The 18,235-nt window shown below is 42.2% G+C and overlaps 1 protein-coding gene across 1 annotated transcript; it reads left to right on the forward strand.

Moving 5' to 3' along the window:
- The first annotated feature begins 13,388 nt into the window (after positions 1-13,388).
- On the forward strand, positions 13,389-17,058 carry LOC138899811 (uncharacterized). Its single transcript, XM_070186505.1, has 3 exons — positions 13,389-14,129; positions 15,997-16,074; positions 16,906-17,058. The coding sequence occupies exons 1-3, from the start codon at positions 13,389-13,391 to the stop codon at positions 17,056-17,058; spliced, it is 972 nt and encodes a 323-aa protein (XP_070042606.1).
- Positions 17,059-18,235: the final 1,177 nt, after the last annotated feature.

Consider the following 18,235-nt stretch of genomic DNA (forward strand, 5'->3'; position numbering starts at 1 on the left):
GTGCTCGGAGATCATCATTCAGCTGAGCCCGCTTGTCAGCTTTCTCCTTCGCCACCCGAAGTTGAACCTCTACTGATGTCAGTCTCACCTGGGCGGTTTCCTTTTCCGAAGCCAGCAAATCCATTTTGCTCTTCCACCCATAGACCATGGCTTGGATCTCGATCATCTCCTTTCAGAGTTGGTCGATCTTCTGTTGGACCTGCAAGGTTTTGTCGTTAGCCACTATGACTAGTTCCTCGTTACTAACTTCAAAGACCTTTACCTTTTCAACCAGGTCGACATGTTCCCGCCTCAGGGCAGATGCTTCCTTTTGAGCCCTATCCAGCTCGTCTTGAAGGTCCTTGACGGTCCTGTCTTGTTACTCGTTGAGGAGCTTGTACATATCCTTCTTTCGATCCTGATCCTTGAGCTCGAGCTCGAGCTGATTGACCTCGACACTGTACTGGAGGAAGCTCTCATGATGAAGTACCTAGGCCTGCAAAAAAACGAAAGTCGTGAGAGATATCAAAACCTAAGTAAAAATTCAAGAAGATGTAATGATGCCTTACCCGGTTCAGCTCATGCTGCGCCTCATTGAAAAGACAAGGCACGTCTACCTCATTCATTTTTGCATAGTCCTCCTCAGTCACCAGGCATCATAGGTAGCTAGCTACGCCCACGGGAGCAGAAAGAACCCGACCATCCTCCGGGACAGGAAAGATAACCGCTCTCTTGCGACCAGGTTCCACATTCGGAGCGGGAAACTGATTAATGAATTTTGGTCTAGAACTCGACCCTCCAGTTTCTGAATATATGTTCTTCTTCAGGACTTCCAGGTCCCCCAACCCGGAAAACTCTTCCAAAGTAGATGAGTCCACACCATCGAAGAAAGAATGAAGGGGGTCATTCGCTCCATGAACCCCTTCACCGGACTTCTCTTTTCCTGCTTGGGCCTCCTCAAGCATAGACTCGGTATGGGAGGGCATCTCCACAATGTCTATTACACCGGTCGCTTCCTTAGAAGCGGAGCCGGCTTCTCGAGGGGTCCTATCTCCCATCTCCATATTGACCTCTTGGGTTTGAGGGAGGTCGGCCTTATGGCTCTTCTTCTCGGTTGCCGCCTACTCCCCGGGAGAGGTCGATCCGTGGGCAACAAAAATGTCATCTTCTTCCGACTCATCCTTCAGCCTGAGAAGCAAGTCGGAGTCTGGCACCCGGGAGATGGTACTCTTCTTCGGCTTATGAGCCACCCTCTTCTTTCGCTTCACCTCGGCACTCGGGGAGCCTGAAGGTTTCCTTTTCCTCTTCTTTTTTTCCCCCGCGGCAGCCCCGAATGTCCCGCAACAGAGGGATCAACGGACAAGGACACATCCTCATCCCCTTCCAAAGGCCTAAGTTTGGTGGTCTTAGTCAAACCTATAAAATAAAGAAGAAATGTCAGTATGATGTGAGTTATGAGCATGGTAATAGCTATTAGGGGAGAACCATACCATGGGAACGAACCTCCCATCAGCCCTTCGAAAGCTTGCGCCATGAGCGCTAGATGTATGACATCTGTTTGTAGATGCCTTCGATCCACTCCTTAAGCCGGGGGACCGCATTTGGAACCCGGGCAACAGCTGCACAACCACAAATATGAATGATGAGAAAGGAAATGAAGAAAAATTGACACTTACGAGAGGCATTCCACTTCTCGGGGAATGGCATGATCTCGGGAGGGATCAAGTCTTCAGTCTTCACCCGAACGAAGCGCCCCTGCCAGCCTCGGTCTCGATCTTTGTCAATACTTGAGAAGGGGGCCTTGCTGGCCCAGCGAGTGAGCTTGATAAATCCCCCTCAGAAAATTTGGGGACTGTATAGACAGAGCAGGTAGTCGAGGGTGAACTGACAAAACTCTGTGTTATTCACAAAATAATGGAGGAGGATCCCGATCCTCCAAAGAGACGTGTGGATTTGCCCAAGGCACACCTCGTATCTCTTGCAAAAATCCAAAAGAACTGGGTCTGGCCCAGTGTAAAGGGGTAAGTGTAAATATTTAAATACCCCTATACATGGGTAGTAATGGCATCCTCAGGCTCGGGGACTATTATGTTCTTTCCTTCCCATTTACAGGCCTCTCGGTCCACGAGAAGGACATCTTCGATAACGGATCATATATATCTTGATGCTCCTTCACCCCGATCCTGTTTGGATTAAGGTTTCTCGACTTTGAAGTCATCCGCAATTGATCAACCCCCGGGTATAAAGATTTTCATGGGAGGCTCTGGTGCATATGCCTTGGGAGCAGCCACCTCGGGAGTGGCCGCTTCTGGAATAGCCGCCTCGAAAGCAGTCACCTCGGCATTCGTGGCTGGGTGGGAAGATGAAGAGGTAGCCTGTTGAGGAACTGATTTGGAAGTTTTGTCCATTGCTATCTGATAAAGTTTGAAAATTTAAAGGAAAGGTATGAAGGTTTGAAGGCTAAAGAATAGAGTATGAAGATCTGAAGATAATATGGGTAAGAACCTAAGAACAATTATGAAGATTTGAAGATCAAAGATGAAGGTATGAAGGTTTGAAAGAAGTTGGTGATAACTAGGATATTCGAAGGCGGAAGCTTGATCGGAAAGTGGTAATAGAGGAAAGGATGGAAGCATTTATAGGGGAGGTACGCGACGCTTCATATTCGGAGGCAACCAGCCGATGGTTGACACGTGTCCGAAGTTAGAACGACACGACTGATGGGACGTTTCGACTTCTTCGTCGTTTCAGTTGTAATGTACGGAGGAAGAAACCGAAGAACATCTGTTGTTTTCCATCATTTCAGCAAACCTACTCTCTGAGAAACGAGGGGACTATCTGTATCGGGTAAAATCAAGGCTAATGATCACCCCGATTTCCTGGTGGGGAAATCGAAGCAAGGGCATAACTACATGAATCGAAATCGAAGCTAGGAACCTCTCGTGCTGAGGCCCGAACGAAGCGCCTACCACTAGAGCCATCGAGACCACGCCCCCTCCCTCCCGGATCCGGTTCAAGTTCCAAGACCTCGGAAGACCATTACTAAATGGTTGCACACGACTAACGAAGGGCCGTGATATCCATGCCCAACCGGATATCACGGCGCAGATCTCGACCTGTATCGGCAGCAGATCAGTGACCAACGAAAAAGAGGATTTTTACCTTTCTTAGAATTGTACTAGGGATAAAACTCTCCTACTATATAAAGGAGATGATTTTTATTCAATGGACATATTGTAACAGGCATATCAAAGCAATATACATTTATTTTTTCTGCTTCTAAAGTTATTCAAAGTTCTTATTTTTGCTCATAGTCCTTCATAAGTATTTGGCTTCGAACCGAGGGTAGACCAATCACTAAGTTCAGACCCAAGCTCGGACCTAACATCACAAATGGTTTGGTCATTATTTCTATCTTTAATTCACTTATTTAACATTATTGATCATTTGTATTAAAATAGTCCATATATCCTTAAAACTGCGTATAAATTCAATTGTTACTCTTTTTAGGGTAAACAGAGACAATGGTGAGTGTTAAATCCACGATGAGACTAGACAAAGAAATAACAGAACTCATATAGCTTAAGATATGATTTATAATCCTCCATTATGTATCAATAGAGTTATGGATGTACCACGTGTTTCTATAAATTTTCAAAGTTGGGATGTTTTATTATAGGAAAAACAATGACTTTGGTCACTGAATTATCATATCAGTTTTGGTCCCCTTATTATTTAACTTAACACATCAAACTTTCAGATCAAATGAGTTATTTTAGCTCCTAAATCTAACGCACAATTCGTTTCTATTTTGCATCTGCATATACATTATACTAGAATACAAACATTCTCTTCCTATTCTTCAACTTTTGGGCCTTGTGTCCAATTTGTTAAAAAAAGTCAATTCCTTCGCAAGCTTTTACGTTTTATTGGAGCTTTCCAATAAAAATTGAGTAGTAAAATAATCGACTTAACACTTTAATATCTACTATGTGAGGTTTAGAAATTAATACTCGTTTTCTCATCATAAAATAGATATATTAATAACTGTATATTGATCTATATAACGTAATACCGGGTAAGACTTAGTAAACTCTTATAGCATGAATCAGCAATTCAATATATGGTAAAATTAATTATCAACTACGGCGTAATCGGTTAGTTCACTAAAAAATGTATGTATTTCAATGGGAGTGGCTGTGCGTTAAAATGTACATGGAATGTAAAAGTTTTTTATATTTTGTATGAGTAAAAATTGATGAACGACAGGTAGACGTTCGCCGAGATGACATGTGAAAGTAAAGACAAGTATATATGAGTCAGCAAATAGTTGTGTGATGACCCGACCGGTCGTTTGTATAATTGCGCCCCGTTAGACCATTTGATGCTTCACACATGTGTATTTATGGTTTTATGACTTACGGGGTTGATTAGTTTCGTTCCGAAAAGATTTCGGGTTGATTTAGACCCTTTGATTCTTGGCTAGAAGCTTAAGTTAAAAATATTGAGTAAACTTTAATTTTTATGAAAATGATCCCGGAACGGTATTTTGATGGCTCTGATAGCTTCGTATCGTAATTTTGGACTTGGGTGTATGCCCGAAATTGAATTTAGAAGTCCGCAGGTTAATTTATGTTGTTTTGTCGAAATTTGGCAATTTGAAGTTTAGAAGTTTGACTGTAGGTTGAGTTTTAGCTATCGGGATCATAATTTGATTTTTGGACTTGGAATAGGTCCGATATGATATTTAGAACTTGTTTGCAAAATTTGGTATCGTTTGGAGTTTGATTTGATAGGATTCAGACGTTTAGTTACAATTCTAGAAGTTCTTGAAATTTATTTTGAAATTTATGCATTTTGGTGCTCGATTCATAGTTTTAGATGTTATTTTTGTATTTTGATCGCACAAGCGAGTTCGTATGATTTTTTAGACTTGTGTGGATGTTTGGTTTGTAGCCCCGAGGGCTCAGATGAGTTTCGGACATGTTTCATAATGGTTTGAATTGAAAATAGGAATCTGGTGTGCTGATGCCTCTGGTGTCGCATTTGCGAACACCAGGTTCGCAATTGCGAGCTTAGCAGGGGGAGGGGGATCTCAGGTATCGCAATTATGATACCTGGCTTGGAATTGCGAAGTAACTCAGGAAGTAGGTAGTTCGCATTTGCGACAAATATTTTGCATTTGCGAAGAGGATAGGCTTCGCAAATGCGAAGTCAATGTCGCATTTGCGACCTCGTCTTAGGTTGTTAGAGGCCGCATTTGCAAGGAAGCTTTTGCAATTGCGAACCTATGTCGAAATTGCGACATCTGCAACTGATCAAAAGGGCTGGGGGTCGGGATTTTTCAACATATTCACTCATTTTTGAACTCTAGACTCGGTAGGAAGCGATTTGGAGAGGGAATTTTCATCTACAAATATTGGTTAAGTGATTCTAATCAATTTCCAACTATATTTCATAATATATCTTAGATGTAACATCAAAATTATGTGAATCAAAGAGGAAAAATTGGGAAATTTTGTCAAGTTTTTGAAAAATGATAATCGAGTTTTGAGAGTCAATTTGGACTCGGATTTTTAAACTAATCACATATATGGGATCGTGGGGTTATAAGTAGTCAAAATCTATACTTGGACCCGAGTTTTGATGGGACGGGTCCCGTGTTGACTTTTGTTGACTTTTGAAAAAAGTGTAAAGATCATAGCTTCATCTATTGTAATTGTTTTTCCTTGGATTGTTTGATTTTATTAAGTCAATTTTGGTTAGATTTGAGTCGTGTGGAGGCAAATTTTAGGAGAGAAGCTATTTTCGAGGGTTGAGTTGGCCTAGTTGAGGTAAGAATCTTTTCTAACTTTGTGTGGGGGAACTACCCCTTAAGAATTGGTTTGTTTGTGCTAATTGTGTTATGTGAAAGCCGTGTACGCAAGGTGACGAGTGGTTACATGGGCTATATTTGGTATTTGACCGGTTTAGGCTATTTTTGCTCTTATCATGCTTCTAATTGAATTGTCTTAACATATTATATCTTTCATTGTTAATCCACCCTTTCATGTGCTACTCTACCCTTTTATGCTTTATTTGACATTGTTAACACTCGTTTCACTTCTTACTTGCTAATTTGCTCTTGTGTGCTTTAGTTGAAGTTATTGCCTTTCTTGTGTTTTGTTACATCTTTAAATTGTTGAATCACTTGTAATTGAAGTTGTTGTTTCATGAAATATCTTATTGTTGAGTTATTGGTGTTGAAGTTGAGAAAGTTGTTATCACAATGAAGCGAAGTCGTTAATTGTTGAGATAGCTTTCTTGTTGAGCTATTCACTTTTATTTTGTTATTGTTGAGATTCTTATATACATTGTGGTTGATTAATTGGCTGTTTGTTGTGAAAATATTGATACTATTGATTCTTTTGACAAGTGGTGGAATATAGGCACTTGTGGTGCGAGTTGTGATTATGTTGTGATATTGATACGCACGCGGTAGTATAAGGCTTGGGGTTGATACGCATTAGTGAGATAAGGTGATCTTGATACGCGTGTTGCTAGTAGGGAAACTACTTGAAGTCACGCGGTGTGATAAGGTAGGTTAAAACGCGGGTAGCTATTTCGGAAAAAAATAATTTTTAAAACTAAATGTATTGCTCCTGCGGTGATATAAAGAAAGATTATGATTGAAAATAAAAAATGTGCATACGAAGTGGTACCTCGATTTTGATTCTTGATATATACAAGGCGATACCTCGGTTGTGATTCTTGTTCTATACGAGGTGGTACTTCGGTTGTGATTCTTGTTGTATACGAGGTGGTACCTCGGTTGTGATTCTTGTTGTGTGTCTCAGGTTGAAAAGAGTTATTGGTGGAATACTACTTGTTCCTTTTATTCTTCCTTGTCTTATTAGTTTTGTCCGTATTTGACTATTGCATGTCTCTTTAATTGCTTCCTCTATGTTATCTCTATGCCTACAATTCTATCTTTAGTCTATGTTATTAACTTGTTTCGTCTCATTTATCTCAACACCTTCCATTACTTCTCGTTATTTTATTTTCATTCTGTTTATTATGTCATAGTAGGTGTCCTGACCTGGCCTCATCACTACTCTACCGAGGTTAGGCTTGATACTTATTGGGTACTCATTTACTGGCCTCGTCACTACTTACAGGCTTCATACTACGCTTCTGCACATCGTTTGTGCAGATCCAGGTACGTCTGCCCGTGCTGGACATTAGTGTTTGATTGTAGCTGTTATCCGGAGACTTCAAGCTATACATGATCGTCGTCAGCAGGCCTCAAAGTCACCTTCCCTTATCTTTTCATTCTGTTGTATTTCTCATTTAGACAGTGTTGTAGTAGACATTCTAGATTATTTTGTAGAGCTTAGGACTCAGTTCCACCAGTTTTGGGAATAGTTGTGGTTGAGATCCTATTTTAGAGGTTTATATGAGTTTACCAGTCTTGCTTTAGTATTTCTGTTTGATTATTTCTGTTAAATTTTTATTACATGTTAGACTTACCTAGTCTTAGAGACTAGGTGCCATCACGACATCCTAAGGTGGGAAATTGGGGTCGTGATAAGTTGGCATCAGAGCTCTAGGTTCATAGGTGTTACGAGTCATAAGCAGGTTTAGTAGAGTCTTGTTGATCGGTACGGAGGTGTCTGTACTTATCTTCGAGAGGCTACGAAGTTGTTAGGAAAACTCCACTTCTTTGATTCCTTGTCGTGCGAATTAGTTGAATTCGTGAAGACACGCACTGTTGGATCTGATGATCAGACACCCACGCCCCTGCTAGAGCCGCGAGAGGTCGGGTCCAGGACAGAGGCCGAGGAAGGGCACGTGGTGCAACTAGAGAACCTGCCCGAGATGCGACAGAGGAGCCACCAGTAGCTCCAGTTGGGAGGGGGCAAGCAACCAAGGCGCCTGTTTCCACCCCTGCACTTCAGGAGACCCTCGCACAGTTCTTGAGCATGTTCGGTACTCTAGCTCAGGTGGGGTTGATTCCACTTGCACCAGCCACATCTCAGGCTGGGGAAGGAGCTCAGACTCCAGTGGCATGTACTCCAAAGTTGTGGGTCCATGTTGATCAGGTCCCAAAGGTTATGCCAGTGCAGCCTATTATTCTGGGTCAGCCCGAGGTTAGGGAAGTGGCATCCGAGGAGGAGCAGCTTAGACTTGAGAGGTTCAAGAAGTATCATCCTTCTACTTTCAATGGCTTAGCTTCATAGGATGCACATGATTTTCTAGAGAAGTGCCACTGTATCCTCTACACTATGGGTATTCTGAAGACGAGCGGAGTTGTTTTTACTACATTCCAGCTATCGGGAGCAGCATATCAGTAGTGGCGGGCTTACGAGGAGGGTAGCGCAGCCGATATAGTTTCACTTACATGGACTCGGTTTTCAGAGATGTTCTTGAGAGAGTTTGTTCCTCAGACCCTTCAGGATGTATGGCATGTTGTATGATGATGTCAGATTTAGTGATGTTGTATGATGATGTCAGATTTAGTTTCACTTACATGACGGTGTCAAAGTATGATGTCAGATTTAGTGATTTGTCCAGACATGCACCTACCTTGGTTTCTACAATCAGAGAGCGAGTCCGTCGATTCATCAAGGGGCTCAGCTATGGTATTAGATTAAGCATGGCTCAAGAGTTGAAGACAAATACCCCATACCAGCAGGTGGTAGAGATCACACGGAAGTTGGAGGGTATGCAGGGCCATGAGAGAGAGGATAGGGAGGCCAAGAGGCCTCGAGACTTTGGCAGACATAGTGGTGCCCGCGCCCCAGTTGCAGTCCGTCATGGTAGACGCTATATAAGTCGTCCAGTTCATTCAGCACTTCCAGCTTCTAGTGGTGCTCCGGTTATTCTAAGGTCTCAGGTTGCACACTTTTCTCAGCCACTTTCTAGTGCACCTCCTGCACGGAATGCCTTCAGCGGTCGGTCCAGTCGACTAGGCCTGAGCCAGTACCAGCAGCCTAGCCCACCGAGATCTTGCTTTGAGTGTGGTAATACCCGTCATATGGTTAGAGACTAACCCAGACTCAGGAGGGGTGCACTTCCACAGGCTACTTAGGCTCCACGGATTCAATCAAGTCCGCTGACTTCACAGTCCATGATTGTTGCCCCAGTTGCCTCTCCACCCGCACAGCCAGCTAGGTGTGGGGGATGAGCGGGTAGAGTTCACCCTAGAGGGGAGGCCAGGCCAGATTCTATGCTTTTTTGGGTAGGACAGAGGCAGTTGATTCAGACGCAGTCACTACAGGTATGGTTCCGGTTCGCCATAGAGATGCATCAGTCTTATTTGCTCCGGGATCCACTTATTCATATGTGTCATCTTACTTTGCTCCGTACTTAGATATATCTCGTGATTCTTTGAGTTCTCCAATTTACGTGTCCATGCCTGTGGGAGATTCTATCGTTATGGACCATGTGTCGGTCGTGTTTAATTGTTATTGGTGGTTTTGAGACCAGAGTTGATCTATTGTTGCTCAGTATGGTAGACTTTGATGTGATCTTGGGCATGGACTTGTTGTCGCCCTATCATGCTATTCTAGATTGTCACATCAAGACTGTGATATTGGCTATGCCAGGTTTACCACGGTTATAGTGGAGGGGTATATTGGATTATGTTCCTAGCAGGGTTGTGTCATTTCTAAAGGCTCAGCGGATGGTTGAGAAGGGGTGTGATGCATATCTAGCCTTTTTGAGATATTTCAGTGTTAATACTTCTACCGTTGAGTCAGCTCCAGCAGTGAGGGACTTCCCCGATGTATTTCCAGTAGATCTTCTGGTCATGCCACCCAATAGGGATATCAATTTTGGCATTGAATTGTTGTCGGGCACTTAACACATCTCTATCCTACCATATCGTATGGCCCTAGCAGAGTTGAAGGAGTTAAATAAGCAGTTGCAAGAGTTGCATGATAAGGGTTTCATTTGGCCTAGTGTGTCGCCTTGGGGTGCTTCGGTTTTGTTTGTGAAGAAGAAGGATGGTTCTAGGCACATGTGTATTGATTATCGGCAGTTGAAAAAGGTTACAGTGAAGAGCAGGTATCCATTGCCACGTATTGATTACTTATTTGATTAGCTGCATGGTGCCAGAGTGTTCTCGAAGTTTGATTTGCGGACAGGGTATCATCAACTGAAGATTCGGGATCCGGATATTCTGAAAGCTGCTTTTAGGACTCGGTTTGGTCACTACGAGTTCCTTGTGATGTCATTTGGGCTGACCAACGCCCCAACAATATTTATCCATTGAACAAGGTTAGGCGAAAATATCTCAAGCTCTTAATACTCGTCCTTAGGGTGGACTACCAAGTGATACGGTGGTAAACCCAAAGGATGGTAACAATACAGGGGATGTTATGGCGGTTATCATAAGAAGTGGCAGAGGCGGGAATGCACCCACCTCAAATGAAACACAACTCGTGGATGATGACCAAGTGATATAAGAAGAGGAAATCCCAATCAATGATGTTCAAGCAAGTGATGAGGTTTGGATTGACGTTGATGATAGTGTTAAGGGGACCCAAGAAGAGGTGAACCCGTCTAGGGATCACGTTATTGACATACCGGAGCCGGTAGTGCAAATGCTAAGGCACCCTTGCCTAAGACTCCACCTCCTTATCCTCAAAGACTTGCCAAGAAAAAAGGTAAGAATTAATTCAAGAAGTTTATTCAAATGATAAAAAGTCTCCCTATTAATGTGCCATTGGTAAAAGCTTTGGAACAAATGCTCGATTATGTCAAGTTTATGAAAGATCTTGTGACCAAGAAGAGGTTGATGAATTTTGAAACTATCAAAGTCACTCATCAAATGAGTGGAATTTTTCATTCCATGGCTTCAAAGTTGGAGGCTCACGGTGCTTTCACGATTCCTTGTACTATTGGAATGCCGATTTTGCTAAGCCTCTTTGTGATTTTGGGCGAGTATCAATTTTATGTCCTACTCGATATTTAAAACTTTGGGAATTGGGAAACCACGATAGACATCTATGAGGTTGCAAATGGCCGATTGTACCATGAAGAGGTTGTTGGGAGCGATTGAGGATGTTTTGGTCCGAGTTGATAAGTTCATTCTTCCGGCGAACTTTGTTATTATAGATTGTGAGATTGATTATGAAGTGCCTATTATTCTTGGGAGACCTTTCCTTGCTACGGGTAAGGCTATTTGTGATGTGAGATCCGGAGAACTCACTTTCCGGGTTGGTGATGAAAAAGTGGTATTCCATATGTGCAAGTCTATGCGGCAACCAAATAGCAATGAAGTGTGTTCTTTTGTGGACTTGGTGACCGATGTTACTGTTGATGATACAAGTTCTACAATCAATTTTGGTGATATGTTGGAAGCCATTTTGCTCAACTTTGATTATGATATGATGTATGGTTACATGGAATGCGTGAATTCTTTGCAAGGAATGGGGTCGTACAACTATGCACCCCGGAAATTATCTTTGGATTTTGAGAATAGGAGGACTCCTCCTACAAATCCTTCTATTGAAGATCCACCTACTTTTGAGTTGAAACCATTGCCACTATACCTTCGATATGAAGTTCTTGGCCCTTGTTCTACTTTACCGGTTATTTTTTCCTCTTGTTTGACTAACGTGTAGGTTGATTCCACATTGGCGGTGTTGCAAAAGAGGAATAAAGGTATTTGGTGGACTTTAATAGATATTCGGGATATAAGCCCCGCATTTTGCATGAATAAGACAACTCGAGGATAGTACTAAACCATCCATTGAACATCAAAGAAGACTCATCGAAGCCATGCAAGAAGTGGTCAAGAAGGAGATTATCAAGTGGTTGGATGTCGGGGCTGTATACCCTATTTTCAATAGTTCATGGACCTCTTCGGTTCAATGTTTCCCAAATAAGGGGGCATAACGGTTGTTACCAATGAGAAGAATGAGTTGATTCCCACAAAAACGGTGATCGGTTGGAGAGTTTGTATGGATTATCGTAAGCTCAACAAAGTCAAAAGAAAGGATCACTCTCCACTTCCTTTTATGGACCAAAGGCTTAATAGATTGGCCGGTCTTGCTTTCCATTGTTTCCTTGATGGTTACTCGGGCAACAACCAAATTCTTATTGCCCCAGAAAATTAAGAGAAAATAATCTTTACATGTCCTTATGGTACTTTTCTTTCAAGCGGATGCATTTTGGTTTGTGCAATGCACCGACAACTTTTCAATGGTGTATGATGGCTATTCTCGGACATGGTGGAGGACTACCTTGAGGTCTTCATGGATGACTTCTTGGTGATTGGAGATTCTTTTGATGATTGTCTTGCAAATTTGGACAAAGTGTTGGCTAGATGTAAAGAAACAAATTTGGTATTCAATTGGGAGAAATGTCATTTCATGGTTGAGGAAGTCCTTGTCCTTGGCCATAAGATCTCAAAGAATAGAAAGGTGAAGACTGAGGTTATTTTTAAGCATCCACCCCCAACCTCGGTGAAGGGTGTGCGGAGTTTCTTAGGCCATGCGGGTTTCTACCGGCGCTTTATTAAGGATTTCTCAAAAGTGGTGAACCCATTGTGTAAGTTCCTTGAGAAGGATGCTAAGTTTCATTTCAATGATACTTTTGAACAATTGAAGCTCAAGTTGACAACTACTCCTATTATTACCTCTCCAAATTGGAGTTTTCTGCTTGAGCTCATGTGTGACGTAAGTGATGTAGCGGTTGGGGCAGTTTTGGGCAACGTGTCAACAAAGTTTTTCATCCGGTTTACTATGCTAGTAAGACAATGAATAGTTCCCAAGTCAACTATACCGTTACGGAGAAAGAGCTCCTTGCTATTGTGTTTGCAATTGAGAAGTTTCGCCCGCACTTGATGGGTGCCAAAGTTATTATCCACACGGATCATACGGCACTTCGCTATGTTATGAGCATAAAAGAATCTAAAGCTCGGTTGATGAGATGGGTGCTCTTGTTGTAAGAATTTGATATTGACATTCAAGACAAAAAGGGTAGTGAAAACCAAGTGGCAGACCACTTGTCTCATTTGGAGGAGGAGGGGAGGTCACATGACGGCCTTGAAATCAATGATTCTTTTCCCGATGAGTAACTTTTGGAACTATCAATGAAATAGGTATCATGGTTTGCATACTTGGCAAATTTTCTTGTGGGTGGTATTATTCCGGATGAGTTCTATTCAAACCAAAGAAAGAAGTTCAAAAGAGATTGTCAAGACTACAATTGGGATGATCCATAACTTTTCCGGATTTGCACGGATAGGGTGATTAGGAGGTGTGTGCCGGAAGAAGAGCAAGGTGATATTCTTGGAGCTTGTCATTCTTCGTCATAGGGTGGTCATCATGGGGGATCAAGAACGACAGCAAAAGTTCTAAGTTGTGGTTTTTATTGGCCTACTATCTACAAAGATGCAAATGACATGGTGAAAAGATGTGATGAGTCAACGAGTCGGGGAAATTTCAAAGAAAAATGAGATGCCTCTTACAACTATCTTGGAGATTGACATCTTTGATGTTTGGGGCATTGACTTTATGAGCCCTTTTGTGAGTTTTTGTGGAAACACTTACATTTTGGTCGCGATGGGCTATGTGTGCAAATGGGTTGAGGTTGCCGTCTTTCCCAATGATGAGGCTAGAAGTGTAGTGGCTATATTGAGGAAGAATATTTTTACAAGATTTGGTACTCCAGGTGCAATCATAAGCGATGGGGGATCACATTTTTGCAACAAGTCTTTCAACAATTTACTTAGAAAGTATGGTGTTACTTACAAGGTCATGACTCCCTATCACCCACAAGCTAGTGGTCAAGTAGAAGTCTTCAACCAGGAGATAAAGAGTATCTTATCTAAAACGGTGAATGCAAATCGGACGGATTGGTCCAAGAAGCTTGATGATGCGTTATGGGCATATAGGACGGCTTACAAAATACCTATCAGAATGTCCCCATACCGGTTAGTTTTCGGAAAAGCTTGTCATCTTCCGATGAAATTAGAGCAAAAGGTAATGTGGGCCTTGAAAAAATTGAATCTTGATTGGGATGTAGCCGCCAACTTGCGGGTTACACATTTGAATAAATTAGATGAATTCTGGTACTATGCTTATGAGAGTTCGTCCTTGTACAAAGAAAAGATGAAATATCTTCATGACAAGTACATTTGGAACAAAGAGTTCAGGCTGGTAATCTAGTATTATTGTTTAACTCAAGGTTAAGGATGTTTCTCGGGATGCTTAAGTCCAAGTGGAGTGGTCTGATTGAAATTGTTGGTGTGACACCCTTCGGTGCATTGGATTAGAAGAACAAGAAAAATAAAATATTTCGAGTCAGTGGTCATCAGGTGAAGTACTACTTGGAAAAAGTTGGAGAGAGCCACATGGTGGCGGTTATTTACTTCACTTGAGGATGCTATGACATTGTCGCGACGTTAAATAAGGCGCTTCTTGGGAGGTAACCCAAATTCTTTTCCTTTTTCTCTTTTTAGTTAGATTTTATTTGTTGTTTCTAACTTGATTTGAAGTGTGTTGCAGGGATGAGTGTTAGATGAGAAATGGTAGACAGGATTGTGTCAACAAAACAAGAAATTCAAACAACACTTTTTCTTTGTGGGGCCGTAGAAAATGAATGCTATCGCAGAAGCCCTTGTGCGACCGTAGATTTTAGCTGCAAATCGCACTTGCATGAGCAAACTTAGATGTCAAATGACAGACCCTCTGAACTTTTCACCTACCAGTTTGGACCTAAAGTTCAGAGTTCTAGAGAATTGTGCGGACCGCACAAGAGATTTTGAACACTAAGGGCCAGGTAGAAGAGTGCGGCCCGCACTTGAAATTGCGCGGCCGCACTCACCTCTTTGACCTTACAACTTCTCTGAGTATAAATAGAACATAAGGCCTCATTTTAAACTTTTCCCACTTTGCAAAGTTATTGTTTCCCTGAGAGTTCACCTGAGGATTTAGCACTTTCAAACACACACCACCATTTTCACCCACTAGGATCTTTGCATATTTACACCATCTGGTATGCTTTATTTTATATTAATTTTATTTAATTTTAATTTTTGAATTTATTTTTCATTTATTTTACTTCTTTTTAGGCCATCTGTTATTATATTCCTTCAATGTATCCATGTAGGGTAGTTTTGTACTGGGTAATTGATAAAGCATGCTAAATTCGTTGGATTAACTTATTTCTATGACTATACCATATTTTCAAGTAGTTTTGAACAAGTTTTTGCATAACTTAGGTAAAAATGAGACCTGTCTGTTGTGTTCTTTAAGTGCGGTACGCATTATTTTAGTTAAGGCAACCGATTAGATAGGTGTTTCTGGGGCCGCACTTTAATTGTGTGGATCGCAGAATTTCTAGAAAGGTTGCACAAATGGTCTGCATTGTCAATCAGAGGCTTGCTCTTCGAGCTTCTAAAGTGCGGACCGCACTTAAAATTGTGCGGTCCGCAGATGAATTATGCAGCCACAAAATGACCTATGCACTGTCATTCAGAGAAGAAACAGTTGATCCCCTTGCACATCTGTGCAGAAGTGCGGCCGCACTTGGGATTGTGCGGAACGCACTTCCACTCCGCGGGCCTCACTTCAAATTATGTGGACCGCACTTCCCACATTTCTTCTGCATGTTTAACCAACCGAAACCTCATTGCTTCTATGTTGTTCTCACTCACTTACATGAGTCTTAATTGTGTTGAATCATGAATTTCAACTGACAATTCTCTTTGTGTTTATACAGAAAATGGTACGATCATGAGGTCGAGGTGAATCTACCAAAGGAAGAGGAGAAGCTTCAACGGGTCGAGGTAGAGGTACCTTGCCCCCAAGTGTGCAGAAAGCTATATCAAAGAAGTCTACAATAGCTAGAGAGAAAGGTAGAGACCTCTCCGAATCTAGCTCATATGCCCCGTCTAGGGAAGCCTCCAAGGGGAACTCTGTATCAATTCCATAGGAGCACACCAAGGAGAAATCTAGGCCACAAAGGCAGTCTGAGCCTCTAGATGTGCCTTCTATATCTCACAGCACTTTCCAGGATTCGTAGAGTGACAGTCAGAAGTCCAATGCAGCTGCTACGGGCTCTGATTCTGATGATGCCCTGGATGATGGGAGAGGGGGGCAGGTACACAGGCAGGTTTGGCAAGATCAAAGATGAAAGATACCTAGGAAGATAGATTTATGAGTCGCCGTGCCTTTTTTGATTTTCGGCTGTGGTGGACTGTGAGGTCCTTGACTCATGAAAGACAGTTCGTTCTGAAAGATCTAGACAATTGCAATCTCGATGTTCTGGAGCAGTTTACAAAAAGGAAAGGGTGGATGTTTTTTACTGAGAAATTAGTGGATGTAAAGGAGCATCTTGTCGGGGAGTTTATGCAAACATAGCGCATATTCTCAAAGGGACAAAGGTCACCAAGGTGTGCAACTTGAAAGTTAAGTTTGATCAGCATACTCTGAATGCATACTTGGGGTTTGACGATGTGGAGCCGAAAGAGTATTTAGAGAAGTTAGCTCTGAAAGAAGAGGCCAGGTTGTGGCTTGCAGAGATTCTAGCACCAGGACCCACTCCTCCGTGGATTGTTGCCGAAGTGCCTATCCTCCAAAATACTCTTATTTCAAGGCCAAAGAGGGACATACCTTTGTATGTAGCGGGCTTAACTCGTGCCTGAATGAGAACAACATGTCTATTCCTCGAGCTGTTCTGGTGGCATCTATTATGGCCGGGTACCCAATCAATGTGGGTGCCCTGATGTCGGCCAACATCTCCATTGTGGCACAGCAGGATAACACATCTTACCCCTGCCCGAAAATTATTACTGAGTATCGAATAGATGTCAAGGTAGAGTCCAGGCCATTTGACATGAAGGTCAAGCCGACTGGGCCGTTTGAGTGGTTCAAACTGCAGGATCCAAGGAACCAGAAGAAGAGTGCTCAGCCTTCTACTACTACTGGATAGTTTGATGAGTCGGTAGGTGTAGTTTCTGCTACGTCTGATATTCCATCCATATCAGTTGAGCCTTCTACCAGTGCAACAACTGCTACACCTGAGCCACCATCATCAGCTCCTCCTACAACTCCTCATCCAACTCTTGCTGCATTCTCTACTTAAGCCTTAGGGCCGGTGCCCATGCCTACAGGCCTACTATCTACTTTTCGAGTATTCCAGACATTGGATGTCGGCAGCTACTTCAAAGCTGTCTGAGATCTCCATCCACACAGGTACCCCGAAATCCCTCTGACATTGATGAGAAGCTTAGCAAAGTCTTGGACAACCAGAAAGTGATTATGGATACATTGGTATAGCATGTTGTTGTGATCAAGAGGTTGACCAAGAAGGTGAAGAAGATGAGGAAGTCCCAGGCCAGCAAGAATTCATTTGATGAGCTTCGAAACGAGGTAACCCGGCTAGCTACAGTCGGATATTTGCCATTTGACATGTTACTTGAGCCCTCCCAGCTCCACCTACACTGTATACTCCCGCTGCTCCGACAGAGGAGTCGTGCCTTGCCGCTGACACCGTCGACACAATGCGTGTGATGTTCACTTCTCCGGTCACTCCCAGACTTGATGATGATATTCAGTTGGCTAAGCCAACTAGGACTAATGTAGCGGGGGACACAGTGATAATTGAGGACACATAGGGAGTTTCTTCGCCCTCTCTAATTTTTGATCTTATTTTGTTAAGAATTGGGGACAATGCTTATTTTTATTCGGAGGGGTGGAGCATATTTTATACATTTGGATACTTTGGAATGTAATAATTGGATAACTTTACTTTGTTTTTATCTATCTTTAGTAGTTGTTGCTTTCATTAGCTTCTTTATTTGTTTACCTTTGATTTTGTTTATATTAGTAGCTTTTATGTTTTTCTTAGTAGTGTGGATAATAAGCCTTTGATTTTCGTAATGCCACAGTTCTTTTCAAATGTGGTATTTTGTGTGAACCGAGTGACTCTTCCCGAGGATAGATGGTGTGACAATTTTCTCAAGGGAATGAGTCTGTTTTGCGTTTAGGTAATAATAGTAGTAAGTAGTAATGAATAAATGCCCTAATTAAGTCATTCTCTAAAAAGAGTTATTCATGCTTCATTTGGCACCAACACACTTAACTGCATGCTTATGGTTTGAAACAAGGTTTTTGGAAGAAAATAGCTATAGTTAGTGACGTTGAGGTTCTTGAGTTGACTTTGATAATCATTAAGTGGTTGATTGGACCATAGTGATCTTTAACTTGACTGTGATCATTGTAGGCTTTAGACTTTATCCTCTTTTACGGTCTAGTTGCAT

This window comes from Nicotiana tomentosiformis, chromosome 10 (genome assembly GCF_000390325.3).
Source record: "Nicotiana tomentosiformis chromosome 10, ASM39032v3, whole genome shotgun sequence".
NCBI lineage: Eukaryota > Viridiplantae > Streptophyta > Magnoliopsida > Solanales > Solanaceae > Nicotiana > Nicotiana tomentosiformis.

What these genes read in the sequence shown, in the direction of transcription:
- LOC138899811 (XM_070186505.1), top strand. Translation starts at nt 13,389, where the DNA reads ATGAGTCAACGAGTCGGGGAAATTTCAAAGAAAAATGAGATGCCTCTT. An exon ending in GGAACAAAGAGTTCAGGCTG is followed by an intron (nt 14,130 to 15,996) that starts GTAATCTAGTAT and finishes CAGGATTCGTAG; the next exon opens with AGTGACAGTCAGAAGTCCAA. An exon ending in ATGATGGGAGAGGGGGGCAG is followed by an intron (nt 16,075 to 16,905) that starts GTACACAGGCAG and finishes ACTACTGGATAG; the next exon opens with TTTGATGAGTCGGTAGGTGT.